Here is a 14,095-nt window from a genome sequence, read left to right as displayed (position 1 = left end):
ATATGGTTTTTTAGAAAATTTTTGAAATAAAACAAAAAATTTGATATTTTAAATTTAATCCAAAATATATTTTCCATTATTATTTACTTCCTTCCATCTTAAATCTCCAATCTTAAATTCTCAATTCCCTGATGATAAAAGTCTTTCGGTTTTGAGCTGAAGATTAAATCAAGTTCCCTTTTACACTGCATTATTTATTATTGGGGTGACTCAATTATGTATACCATTGCTATTTCATTATTTTTATTTTTAATAAATTATATTATTAGTATTACGCGTTAATGGGTATTATTCAATTAAATATTTGTTAATAATTATTCAATTTCATTAAATTCAATTATTAAAGTAAATTAAATTAAACTACAAAAGAAGATATATGAACTCACACGAAACTCCCCTCTCGGTTTTCAGCTTTCGTATTTTATATAGAATGCTCTTTTTACGTGTCACTCGAATCTACGCATATCTCTATCCCCGTCTCAATTATCTGTTCATCAAACTGACAATAGAAGAAAAGTCAGCTTATCCTGATTTTTTTATACGAATATTGAAACGTTTTTCAGAAAAACTCAGACAAAATAATAATAAAATATTTCAGATTTTTCCTGCCAACACATCTTTGTAAAAATCTGAATATGAGAAAATCTGTGTAATTTATCAGAAATGTTCATACATACGGATACTGAAATATTCCGAAAATTCTCATTATTTCTGAAAGTATCTAAGAAATTTTATATATTTTTTCAGAATTTTTTTTTTTAACGCGTTTTATTCTTCTCACACGCGGATTCTCGTATAATATAATAATTAAGAGTGGAAATCGGGTGCGGCGCGAAAGGTCAGCGGAAGAAAAGGTAACAGCAGAAGGTGAAGATGCTTTTGTTTATTATTAACCTTATGTAATATCGTTTCAAATTTTCAATTACATTATTATATATAATAATAATTATAATAATCATCATAATAATGTTATGACAATGTATACACGTTAGATACAAGTTCATTTTCCTTCATCCGGTATGGAGTTTTGTTAATTATTTTTCTTTTCATCTTAATAAATCGGTTTTTTGTTTCTTAATTAACATTTTACCACTTCCTCTCTCTCTCTCTCTCTTTCTCATACACACACGCATACAACCGCACGCGCACACGTTCTCTCTCTCTCTTTCTTCTTCTCGCTCTCCGTCTCATTCATCCCCTATATTTTTTTGTCCCGATTGGTGCATTAGCCGAACGGGACATCAAGATATATCATCACCCTTTCACGCTCGTGATTCTCAAAGGACGCTTACGCGTTGCCTCTCAGGCGCACCTCTCTTTCTCTCTCTCTCTTTCTGTCAGTCGTATTATAGTTATATTTGTTTCTGAACACAATGCTTTTACTCATGACGTTAGGAAACTTAGGTTACTTTACTTCCGCCGCGGCAACATGTTCCAATGATCTCGTAATTTAAGTTTGCCTCTCGCGAGCGCGCGGACTTTTTCAAAGGCCGCACGTGCGCCCCGCAAATGTCAAGATTTGCAAGCCCGTACGTAATCGAGTCGTAAAAGGAGACGTGCGTGCGAAAACACGCACGGGAGGAAGATTTCTCACGGATCGATAATTCAACAAAAATTACAAGCCGAACGAAAAATTAAGAAGCGCGTTAATCCTCCGTTGCCCAAATTATTCGTCGAGATTTCAGAGCCTTCAATGTATACAAATATGAATCAGTATGAATATTCGTATAAGAGATCTGCATCTTCGTCTTTCCGAAGACAAATAGACGTCTATGTTATAAAACTTTAAAATTACGATGATCGAACGGCTCGGAGAGCCGAAACAAAAGTCGAATAAAAAAAAAACCCCCGGCGCGTGACTTAAAAATTACTGGGCAACGGATGATGAAGGAAATTCGTCGACAAATTGCTCTCGCGCTTACAAACGTTTAAAAACATGCGAACGATGCGCAAATATCCCGCGTATATATACGTCGATTAAAATAAATAGTAATTAAAATACAGTTCGGCTCGTTATTCTCTCTCGTGATCGTTCTGTAAAATCAAATTCTCTAACGTTTTATGTAAAAAAAAAATACATATACATATACACACATATATATGTTTGTATGTACGTATGTATGTATGCATGCATATATGTGTGTGCGTAGGCGGTGAAAAATCGTTTGGAACATGAACCGCGGCCGGATCTTACGCTATATAAATGTATACATCTCTGTTGTCTTGCTAGTTGGCTTAAATACTTTGCATTTTTGCGACAGCTGAATGGAGTGGACAAATTCATCCCGAGACGGTGTGTGGCTCTCGCGAAACTCGAAATAAAGCGCGCATATCGGAAAGCGAAAGGAACCCTATAAGGGGGAGGATTTCTCGTCCTGCTTCGCCGGGCTTCCCTTCTCCCATCGGGAGAGGCTGTGTGTGTGTTGCACGGTGCGCTTTTAAAAAACGCACCCCCTCGCCGCGTCCTCTCTCTCTCTCGCGCGCAGAAAAAAACGAAGAAAAAAAATAAGAAAATTTCTACATCGCACAGCTCGTTCGACGCGTCTTAAACACGCTTTAAATTGCTATATTTCTCCCGAGATTCGAGAACCGTGCCCTACCGCGGCTGTACCCGTGAAAAAATTTTCTCTAAACTCGTTCGGCCTGGACACGCCGGGCGGTGTCCCTTTTAGCTTCGCTAAGAAAGAAAAAACTCGCGGTCTGCCAAGGAGGAGCGCGACCGATATATAAAACTTTCACATGAATCTCATTAGCGAGGCGGCTCTTTTTTGCGTTGCATCAGGTAGGAGTTTCGGATCGAGGCTCCGGCCGGCTTCTGGTGTCTTCTCGCGATCGGAGGGACGTCTTCGGAGAGGATAAGTTTTTCAGGAGTCGTCTACCGCAGCCGGTGGAACGAAGAAAACGACATCGATCGTTTTGATCGCAGCCTTCTCTTTTACCTGACGCTAAATGAGCTTCGTGTTCATTAATATTGAGCACCGCCAAAGAACTATGTCGCCGCGTTGGGTAAATCCAGCGGTTTTTATTTCAGGATAACTGAAGGTCTTTGGAGAAAGTATGCCAAGCGAGCAACGGTGGCCGTTAATTGATATATAATTGCGACTCAGCTCCAGCATTGCATATGTATTTTTATCATCGCGGTATTTCGCAATACGGACAGTTAAAGAGAGTTTACGCGCCGATCGCGCGCGTTCTTTCTTGGCAGACCGTGCGTCGTTATTAACCGATCGATCACTTTGCTACAGGTAAACGATAATTAATCATCCAGTGAAAAATCAACAATATCGTTGAAAGGAGAACGATGCGCTTCGATGCATTATCAAACGCGGCGCTGTGCCCAGGAGTCCGTCGTCGTGGGTCGGATTATGCACACCTCTCTCCGGACTGGAGAGAAAGACCGGTATACCGAGTGCCTTCGTATATGAGCCATCCCGACGCGAGAATTGTCTCTCGCGAGTCGTCATCCTGTCCGCGCTGAGAGCGAAATCGGCGAAATGATTCGAGGACGATAAAAAATAGTTCCGAATGTATACAGAGGTTTTTTCCGAATGGCGTTTCTCTCTCTGAGAATGTCGTGAACACCGTTGTTTGCGGGACTAGTGAGCACAGCGTGTAACAAGATGAATTCGGAAGAGGGCACGTGATATACATATATGTATAATATGTAAAATATGTATAATATATAACATTATATATATTTATATTTCTAGTTATATGTTATACATATTACATATATAATATGTACACAATATTATATATATTATACATATATATGTATCGCACATTGTCTATATTTATAGAGCGTACTGATTTTTGCCGTTCAACAAGGTATTGTTCGCGAGGACGCTCAGAATTTATCACAGAAAATCCTGAACGTCCCCGCAGTTTAATCTCTCTACACCTAACAAATAATATCCTGTACAACTTCAACCGCGGAAATTATCAAAAAGGTCATTGAGGTAAGGTGCGACATATCCCGTTTTACGTTTCCTCTTTTTTTTTTTAGATGATTTTACAGAGAGCTGCTCTCCCCTCTCTTTAGGTATTTATTTATGTCATAGTGAATCTATCTATTTTTTTAAGCATTGCTTTCGAGCTATCTAATCACAACACAGACTCATTACGACTCTTGAAATTTAATGTATCTCTTAAGCACCGATTGCCGTAAAATCTCAATGCGATATAAAAACATTTATGGTACAAGTGTCAATGGGCTTCGTATTCCTATTTTATCCGTTGGTGATTTACATATTATTAGATACTGTTAGAAAATTTGTTTTTCGTTCGGTAACTTATTATAAATTCGAGTATAACAAACTTCAACATCTGAGTTGCAATATAGAATGTCTCGTGTATATCTCATTAAATCGTATCTGCAAATGGTCTTTGTATTGCAGGTGTATAAAAATATACAAATCATTCGAAAGGCCGCACGAATAAAATGATTCTTAGCAGATCGAATGGCTTGTGAAACGTTAGACTTTTCTCAGCTACTCGAAAGTATCTTATATTTCTCATATATTTACAACTAATACAACAAGAATTCAAATCTAAATTTCACAGTGAGACTCGTTACTTTTCCAGAAAATACATTATAAGAATTCTCTTGGTCGTCTAATACCTTCTTTTTTTTTTGGCCAAGCTCTTTTGACAACAGTCGCAGTCATGCAGACGAAATTGTTTTGCCGCTCTGCTTTGTATTTACGCATTAAAATTTTCGTACAAAAAAGATATCGCAATTAAAACGTTAAAGATGACGGTTATATTGGGAATTACACATGTAGCTTCATTTATATCGGAGACCACAAAAAGACGATTAAAATTAAAAATATATAGAACGTCTTATAATTTCATAACAGTAAATCGATAAGATCCGTCAACAAAAAAAAAAAAGATTACGCTCGTCCCATATATGTGTAATAAATGTGACATAATACAGATAAATAATTCTCTAAAGTTTAAAGTCTCCGTTCATGTATTCTCTTTTTGCATGGAAGAGTATAAAAAAGCCGCAAATATATAAAATATACCTTGTAAACAGACTTGGTATTTCCATATTTTACTATCGTGATTACAGAAAAGCAACATGCATAATTCTTTAAGATTTCTTTCTCTTTACACAGCATATATTATTATTATTTTCTATTAAGTCATACTTTTTTTTCCTTTGTAACATCTGGGTGGTATAGGGATTATGGTTGCATTTTTTAATGGTCTGCCTTCAGGTACTATACTACACTTACAATTGGTAGTTTCATGACAAAATATGGTATTGATGATAATAAGAAAGAAATTATTAGTTTCTATTTTTGTTCGTCATCTAGTCGTACAATACATAAATAATAAAAAAATCGCATTTTAATCAAGATTTAAAATATTGGGCCGAATAAAAGTAGAGTCCTCTATATAAATAAAGGGGCTGCATTACGATTGGTGCGAATGGCATAAGCGCAGCGACCATCGGGGCAAAACGGCAAAAATCAATGACGATTGGCGTTGGAAACATGTGTATGCGAGTACGCGCGTATTGTTTATTATAAAGTATCTAGGTTCTTTGTATGATTATACCATTCTTGATCGATCTTACGTGTATGCTGCTTTTTTAACTTTCTTATTACTGCTTTTTTTATGTATAAATATGTATTGTTGTTAAGCCGCGCAAACCTCGTTTGTTTAAAGTCCTTGTTCAACAACAAACTGACGTTTGCAACATCCTTGTCTTCCATTAAAGTAAATAAAAGATTCGAGTTTACAATGTCTGTGTATGTGTGTGTTTTACCTCCTCACACTTAAAAGCTAAACCCTAAAGCTGCACTCTTATCATTCATCTAAGTGTATTGTACAAATAACTAGCAGTCGACGCGACTGTTTGCTCGCAAGTACTTGCTAAACCGTTTACATTCGTGACATCGTGTATAAAACTCTATTGGAGTACATGCTTACATTGGTAAATTCTTACTTTTCCCTTCTTTTTTTTACGCGGTAATAATAGTAATTATCACTTTTTCGCTCTCTAGGCCACACAGTTTGGTTGCCGAAAGTTTTCCGCTCAGCCGTTTCTGCTAAAAACTGCTAAGAGTGTCTGTGGAAATCGGGCAGGACCCGAGAGGCCAGCTGGGTTCATCCTCACTAGACCATTACTGTCTGTCCATGCTCGAAGCTTTCGTCAATCTTCCGTGTTAGACACATATATCCGCTCTCAACATGGGGCCAGTCAGCTTGATAAAAAATACGAAAATTCAGCAACGTAACAGAAATAGAGGTTTCCTCTCACACCTTCCCTCCCATTGCATTCTCTTCTACTCGTTGGATTTTTCATACAGTCGTTAACGCCGCCGAGCTTAGGGTATTTTTTTTTCGTTTCTATGATCTCTTGATACACAGAGAGATTTTTGGGCTTTGTGACTTGCGGTTATTTCGTGGATTTTCCGGGAAATTTTGTTTGTATTTTTCAGAATTGTTCAGCCAAACCAACGTGTCCGAAAAATTTTTTGAATCCATTGCCGAAGAGGCTAATCGCGACACCGTGTGTCTTTCTTTTCTCTTCTTGTGTCCTTTTGACTTTGTGATGAGAAAGCAGCATCGGGGAACGACTTCCAAGATGTCTACATGCCATTTTTCCTTCTGTCGTTTTCTCAGTCAATGCTACGAAAGCATCGTTCAAGGCATGCCATCTTTGTAAATTAGCTACTCATCTTCTTCGCGGTCTTGCGTTCGCGACAAGCTGTATTGTCCACAGTCAGTTGCCCTTCCTGCCACTTTAGTGGATAGCGACTGGGCTCTGTTGGACGCATACCCCGACCATCGGGCTATCTTCTCTCTCTGGATCTCGCTGGTTACTGGACGCCGCCGTTGACGGCTGCCTAACCATACCGTGCGTATCAGTAGTCGAGTAGCCGTAGTTGTAGAAGTTCTGCTGCTGAATCATTGGCGAGGTCATCATCGCAGGCAGATGGGGTATACCAGGAAGAATTAGGCTATTGTACGATCCAAGAGAGCTCTGTATCAGGGAGCTGTCCATGGATTGCATGGACATCGAGGCGGACGCGGACACCCCAGTGGCCGACGTTGATGGGTAGCCCGTTGTTATGGCACGCCGACTGCCCGTATGACGGGGCGAGGACTCGCATTCCATGGGCTGGTAGCTGCCACCAGGGAGACTCGACGCTTGCATCTGTTGCAGACTGCCACCGCCGCCGCTGCTGCTGCTGCTGCCCTGTCCCGACATGGTTACCAGTCCTGGGACATCGAAAAGAGACAAAGTCAGTAGGGAAAGTAGGACATAATCTTCTCACGATATATATATATATATATACATATATATATATATATATATATATATGTATATGTATATATACATATATATACACACTAATGCCATAATCATCCACGAAAACCGCTCTAGCTTTTACAATCGAATAATCACTAATGGGAATAAAGATAAATAAAATTTCAAACGTCTACAGGGACATTTGCAGGCAATAATCTCCACCGCTACCACTTTTCCTTCACGCACGTTCGAAAGGGCGTGACGATACATTCTTTAAACATCAGATAAGTATCGATTTGTTATTACTTTTTTCTCCATCCCCATAAATTTAATCAGCTAAGTTAATCGAACAAATATTTGACACGCCGTAATTAATTATGAAATTGTTGATCTTAATTCCTACGCAAGGTCTCTATGCATTTTATTTGCTGCAAAATATATGCTTACAGAATGATTCGCCAAAGTAATTATATCGAATTATGTTATATGAGTAGCGTACTTAAGGAGATGTAAGATCGTTACATGATCGCGCAATCGATTTGCATCGTGATCTTTTCTTAATTATATACGTAATAAATTAATGTGCAATTGGGATTTTACATTAGGCAAACTTAAGAAGAACGGTGGGATACGATAGTAAATACATATATATACATATAATACTTATATATATATATAAGTATTATATATCAGTAATATATATATATATTACTGATATAGACAAGACTTATTTCACAGAAACGTTACAACTTCATGTCCCATTTACAGCATTGCACTTGTAAAGTGCACGATGCAAGCAGCTAAAGCATGCACAAAAAAAACTAGAAGACAATGATGTGAGAAACTTTTCTACAAAACAGAAATTCGCTTAACACAGATGCAATACTTTCAGTTGGAATATGTTCTGCAATATACTCATCCCCGACAACATTCGTGTAAAACAATTTGCCATTTTCAATCACAGCGACAAACACGAGAAACGATAAAAAGAAACATATTCCAGCAGTGACATGATGCTATTTTTTCTTTTTCTTTTTCTCTTTTTTTTTGTCCTTATGTTCTAAGATATAGTCATCCAAAAGGACAGTCTCGCGCTATAATGAATAATTGGCCTCACAGTAGACGTTAGACGTATCAATACATCGTGTCGATAAAGGAGGCACGGGCTAGTAATATCAATCCGTGTCCCAGTAGGGAGTATTCTTCAAGCAAGCAAAGCTTCGCGCAATACATTCGAGGCCAGGATATGATTTATCAGGGACATCGTTAGTCTTTTAGCGTGTGTAGGATTGTTTGTTAGATACAGAACTTACTTATGTTAGTAAGTAAGATTAGGGTTGGGGCCTAGGACAGGTCGTCGCCGCCCCGCGGATACGACAGTCATCGAGCCACGTATTGTCCCCCCATCATATCTACGGGCAACAACAACAAGTATCGTTTAGTTTGCGCAGAAAATAAAAGATACCATTAAAAAAAAGGGGGGGGGATTATGTTTGATCGCGGAATCAACCGTACGTATTTCGGCAAAATTAACAATTATCAGAATAAATATTCTCGATATTGCTTAATATTTATTCGGTTATACCAATCTCGATTTTTTAAGAAAAGCACAACAGTTGAAAATACCTCGTTTTAAGAGATTGCAAAAAAGATGGAGAATTTCTTATTTTCTGCACAAATCAAAACCTTCCTAAACTCTCAATAGAACTGTCCGTCTTGAGTTTCTGTTTATATCTACCTTGTGCTCAAATATTCAAAGATAGTCAATAACAGCTGAGATATCATTAGCCGTGATCAAATGCGTCATTTCTCTTTTAAATCGTTCGTCAAAAACGATTTCAAACGTTGGAAATTCCTGTAAGCTCTCAAGAAATCTATTGCAGCCTGAACAGAACATGTGATTGCAGTTAAATATTAACCTGCCTCTTAATTATTACATTTATACAAAACTCTATCTGTATAGATAGGGGGCAGTGAGAAAAAGTCGTGACTTTTCTTTCTATAGCGGCACCCATTTGCTGAGAAGACCGACTTAGAGGAAACTATGGATTAAATGTATCATTAGGTGAAGTAATCAAATATGATATTAATAATGAATGATGAATGAAATCAAGCGACATAGAGCCATACTTTGATAGTAAGATCATATTTCTCGCTGCAATTAATCGTTTAAGGTACAGTTATTGTGACATAATGCAAAACCTGACACGTTTTCAACTTCAGCTGTTGTTATTTGAATCATGGTACCCGTGCGACACGGAGTTACACGGTGGACATGAATAAGGCAATTCTCAACCGTTGAAAACCTGCCAGTTTCGGAGAAACTCAGATTGTGAAGCACATAAATGCGTATTCGGTACTTCTCTCCTCTATTTTACACAGTGATTCGGCAAAATGGGATGGCGCCAAACGATTGATCGAACTTACCGTGATCCTGGCTCATCACCACTGCCGGACTCGTGCTCGCGCTATTGGCAGCAGCGACATTCGTGTTGGTCCCCTCATCGGCTGTCCTCTTAAAGAAATTGTGCTGAAGCGCGTAATACGGCGTTACCCGTGTCTTCGGATCGAAGTCCAACATCCGTACGATTAGGTCCTTAAACTTGAGATAATCGGACATCGAATGGCCCGGTTCCCCTATCCTCCTTCCGCCGGGGCCGCCGTTCTCGACACCTAGAATATCGTGCAAGCGCCTCGTCCCGGGAGGTTTGTATTTTTTACCGTCCTTGGACTTTTTCAGCACGTACGAGCCATCCGTGGGGACTTTGTCAAAGTACTTCCGCGCCTTGTGCGCTTGGTCCAGTATATGTTTCGGCGGCATTCCTAGTACTTCTACAATTTTGTTCATTTGATCGACCTGCGAATCGTATGAGAAATCATTTACACTGCCAAACTCAGATCTATATTACACCGAATGTAACATGCATTTTCAAATCGAGTAGGTTATTTTGCCATTGTGAATGTATCTTAAACGTGGCATGTAAACGGTAGCGTCTCGTACTAATGATTAATTATCGAGAGCTACAAATTCGACGCGATTAAGAAGAATTGCATAATGATCAGTCTTTACCTCGTTGGCCCCACTAAACAGAGGTTCTCCCGTGTGCATTTCTACTAAAATACATCCCAGACTCCACATGTCTATCGCGAGGTCATAAGGTATTCCTAATAGGACTTCTGGTGATCTATAGAACCTGGACTGGATATACTGATATATCTGCGAAAACGCGAAAAGAAAGAAAGAAAGTGTGAAAAGGGCCGACAGAGCGAAAGCGAATGTTCGCTGATTAGTACTTTCTAAGACACCCACTCTTTGTCCAAGTTGACACGAGCTACCAAAGTCGACTATTTTTATCGCACTTCGTTTGGGATTGCACAAAAGGATGTTTTCAGGTTTCAGATCACAGTGAATGATGTTCAATTCCGGCGTAGACAGGAACAAGAGGGCAGTACACAGTTGCTGTGCAAACTTTCTCGTCAAGTTCAATGACACACCTCGGAAATTCGTATTTCTAAGTAGGTCATATAGATTATACGATAGCAGTTCGAATACCAGACATAAGTGATTCCGCCACATAAAATGCCTCTTCAGTTTAACTGTAATCGGAAGGAGACAAGGCGTTAGACACGTCACGTCACGCGTTATCTATTAACTACATAGCACACCGTGTACTCCGCGCGTACCTATATAATACTTGTTGTCGGTATCCGCTCTGTTCATCATTTCCAATAGCCTAACTTCGATTTGCGCTTGATTGAGGAAAGGTTTCTTGTTCTTGATGATTTTTATTGCCACTTGCGTTTGCTCGTCGTGGTCAAATGCCTTCACTACTTGGCCAAAACTGCCTTTACCTGTAAACGGAAAACGTATAAGTACATCGATATATAACTGCGTAGAATGAATTCGGGTCGATCTGAGTAAATGTAATATATCTTCATTAACCCGGGAACGGGCGCCTGGGGTGATTTTTACACCCATATCGAAAAAATAAAGCTCACGTCACAGAGAGTAATTTTAATGTGCTTCTTTCGTTTTTTAAATATTTTTTTGGTTTCTCCTTACTTTCTTCAGAAAATGTTGAATAAATCTATATACATATTGTCCTCAAATACTAATAAATTACAGAACAATAAAAAATATGTAATTAATATATCAATGACTTTTAATTGAGGTATAAAAGTCACTCCAGGTGAAGATTTATGCAAAAAAATTAAGTGCCCGTTCCCGGGTTAAACATCACAGTTGTTAAAAACGACAGTATCACGTGTCTATAAAACATATTCGAGAAATAAAAAGTATCGACTACGTCATCGCGAAAAATCATGGCGATATTATATTTGCCTGGTAAATAACGATTAACCCGATATCATTTGTTCAAACACTGCCTTTCTTTGTCTTACCTATTAACGAATCGATCTCGTATCGATCGAGGAACTTTTCCCCATTCTTGATGATATAATCGTGATTATCGTCGTCCCAGCCGTCGTTGTAGAGTTTCCTCTCCTTCTTATGCGAGCCATCTTCCCCTTGCATCTGCTGTGCTCTCCTTTTCTTCTTCGCATAGTAAACCTGGAAGAGAAATTAACGTAATCAGTCGCGATGTCCTCGATATGTAAAACCGAAGGTTTCGTCAAGATTTTACGGCTCGATATGACAACAGAAACGTTCAGAGGAAACGATCGAAATAAATTAAACAGCTTCACCGACGTAACGATCTACCACGCCATTATCTCTAATGTCCGTCCTTCTTCATCAATCTCTTCTCCTTCGAGCTGTTTTCGAGAGTGCGTGCGCGCGGGTTGTAAAGTCTCATATTTATTATTATTAAAACGCTTTAATATTCATCAGAGCTATTTTATGAGACGTGTATTAAACCCAAAAACGGGGTCCTTTGTCAAATCGCGACTCGAGTAATCGGCGTATTCATTGGAGGGGGAGGGAGGAAGGTAATTTCGCTCGGACAAACGACCGATTGGCCCAAAAGTTCGTGCGACCCGCTTATCTTTATCAATTCGCCGGACCTAGCGAACGGGGTTACATAACGAGCCACGCGGCCCGAAGTTATTATTCGCGCACGTAGGCTGTGTAGGTCCATGACGTTCCGCGAGATGAAGCGGGGGGAGGGGGAGATGAGGAGAGAAAGAGAGAGAAACTAGCCCGATCGATCGCTTATATTTTTCCACGGTATAAATTACTGAAGAAAACCCAAGAACTCGCGTTCGCCACCCTCTCCCTTCCCATTTCCCCGCGCCCCCCCCCCCCGGTCAAAACGGCGCCGCGAATTGTCTACGTAAAAAAAAGAAAAAAAAAAGCGGAATCGTATAATTCGCCGTAAATATCCCCCGTCCGCGGGACGAGAGGAAGAGGCGATGGTAGGACGGCGCGCGACGCGAGAGAGGGTGGTAGGGACGCGGAAGGGCGGGGGAGGAGGGGCGAAAAGGGAAAAGGGCGCAGAATCCGATCTGCCGACTCCGTCCCGGGGATCGATATGCTCGCGACCACGTGAAAACCACGCCGTTCGGAAGCGACGGTTCGGCCGCATCTCGGCATAAAATCCGAGACACTTGACGCCGGGGGAACGCGCGCGAGGGGGTGCATGCCGATCGACGATCGGCACCCGTCGCGATACTCTGATACGGGGCTCTCCGATGCTCCGTCGAAAATCTCGCCGGAGGATTCGAGGGTGAGAAACGCGCGAGAAGAGGGAAGGGAGGGAGAGAGGGCGAGAAGGCCCCCGCGGATCGGGCAGGACGGTGGTTGTTCGGTTGGCACGCCTCCACCGGGTCATCGACACGGTGATGGTCAGCGCTGTATCGGCGTCTACTAGTTACTCTATTTCGGCATCGATTGTACCGTCGAAGAAGTACGAGGAGCAGTCGGTGCCGCCGCTGCCGCCGCCGCCACCGCCGGTGGCGGCGGCGGCGCGGCTAATGAACTCACGCCGACACTCTCGCGCGAACGGGGGGGAAAGGGGCACCGAATCTGAGCCGCGGCCCCGGAAGCGCGGAATCACCGACGCGCGCACGGCAGACCGCTTATTTTTGACTTCGACAGGCGAAGTCAAGCCTGCCAAAGCTTGACTTACAAAAAGAACCGGACGGATACCGGTTCGCCTATGAAAATCACGTGGGAAGAACCACGGAAGGAAATACGTTGCTCTGAATGTCTTACATTGTGATAGGACGTGTCTTCTTGACGCCTCTTCTAAAAAAAAAAGACTGGGATCTTTGCACTGCGATAATTTTTAACTATCATGGGTGTCTCAAAATAAATTATTTTAACACACAAAATAGTATTATTTTAACTCCATTGGTTTAGTTAAATTAACATTATTTTAATTAGATTAACGACACATTGAGTAGAAGCAGTGGCGACCTATAGGAATGGTTTTAAAAATGACTCAAATCGAGTATGGTTTGACGCTACGAATTCAACAGTGCGAATTAACGCGGGGAATGCGCAACAGCGCGATTAGTTCCCATTTGAGATTTGTGAAAACTTTGCGAAGCCTCTGGTGCGGGAATCCGCTGATGGGACTCCCGCAATAAATCGCTAGCATCTGCATTAAATACCGTCGAAAAGTCTCGACGATGTTATCTTTGCGAGTTTGAGAAGTGCCGGTTACATTCCCTTGGTAAAAGGAAGAATTTAAACGTTTTCAAACACCGTACGTCCCTCGTGATTTACGATCCCTCGTGCCAAGTCTTCTTCCCCCGGGAAACGCAACCGATCGGTATATCACTTTCACGGTTTTTTAAATAGCGCCCACGCTATTTTTGCCGTTAGTGCCGCAAACACGGCTGCTTAAAATATCATTTCCAAAC

General features: G+C 40.6%; 1 protein-coding gene across 1 annotated transcript in view; it reads right to left on the bottom strand.

Annotated features, from left to right (window-relative positions):
- Window positions 1–868: 868 nt before the first annotated feature.
- Window positions 869–14,095, bottom strand: part of Mnb (minibrain) — an 81,315-nt gene continuing 68,088 nt past the window's right edge. The window contains exons 4-9 of the mRNA XM_071699653.1: window positions 11,672–11,840; window positions 10,955–11,122; window positions 10,581–10,867; window positions 10,341–10,487; window positions 9,698–10,127; window positions 869–7,239 (exon numbers count right to left, since the gene is read on the bottom strand). Coding sequence (XP_071555754.1) covers window positions 6,761–7,239; window positions 9,698–10,127; window positions 10,341–10,487; window positions 10,581–10,867; window positions 10,955–11,122; window positions 11,672–11,840 — 1,680 coding nt within the window. The 3' untranslated portion in view covers window positions 869–6,760. The remainder of the gene's footprint in view (window positions 7,240–9,697; window positions 10,128–10,340; window positions 10,488–10,580; window positions 10,868–10,954; window positions 11,123–11,671; window positions 11,841–14,095) is intronic.

Source organism: Temnothorax nylanderi, unplaced genomic scaffold (genome assembly GCF_030848795.1).
Source record: "Temnothorax nylanderi isolate EJ_2023f unplaced genomic scaffold, tnyl_v1.0 TNYL_tig0019_pilon, whole genome shotgun sequence".
Lineage (NCBI taxonomy): Eukaryota > Metazoa > Arthropoda > Insecta > Hymenoptera > Formicidae > Temnothorax > Temnothorax nylanderi.
This window is presented reverse-complemented; position numbering and strand designations above follow the sequence as displayed.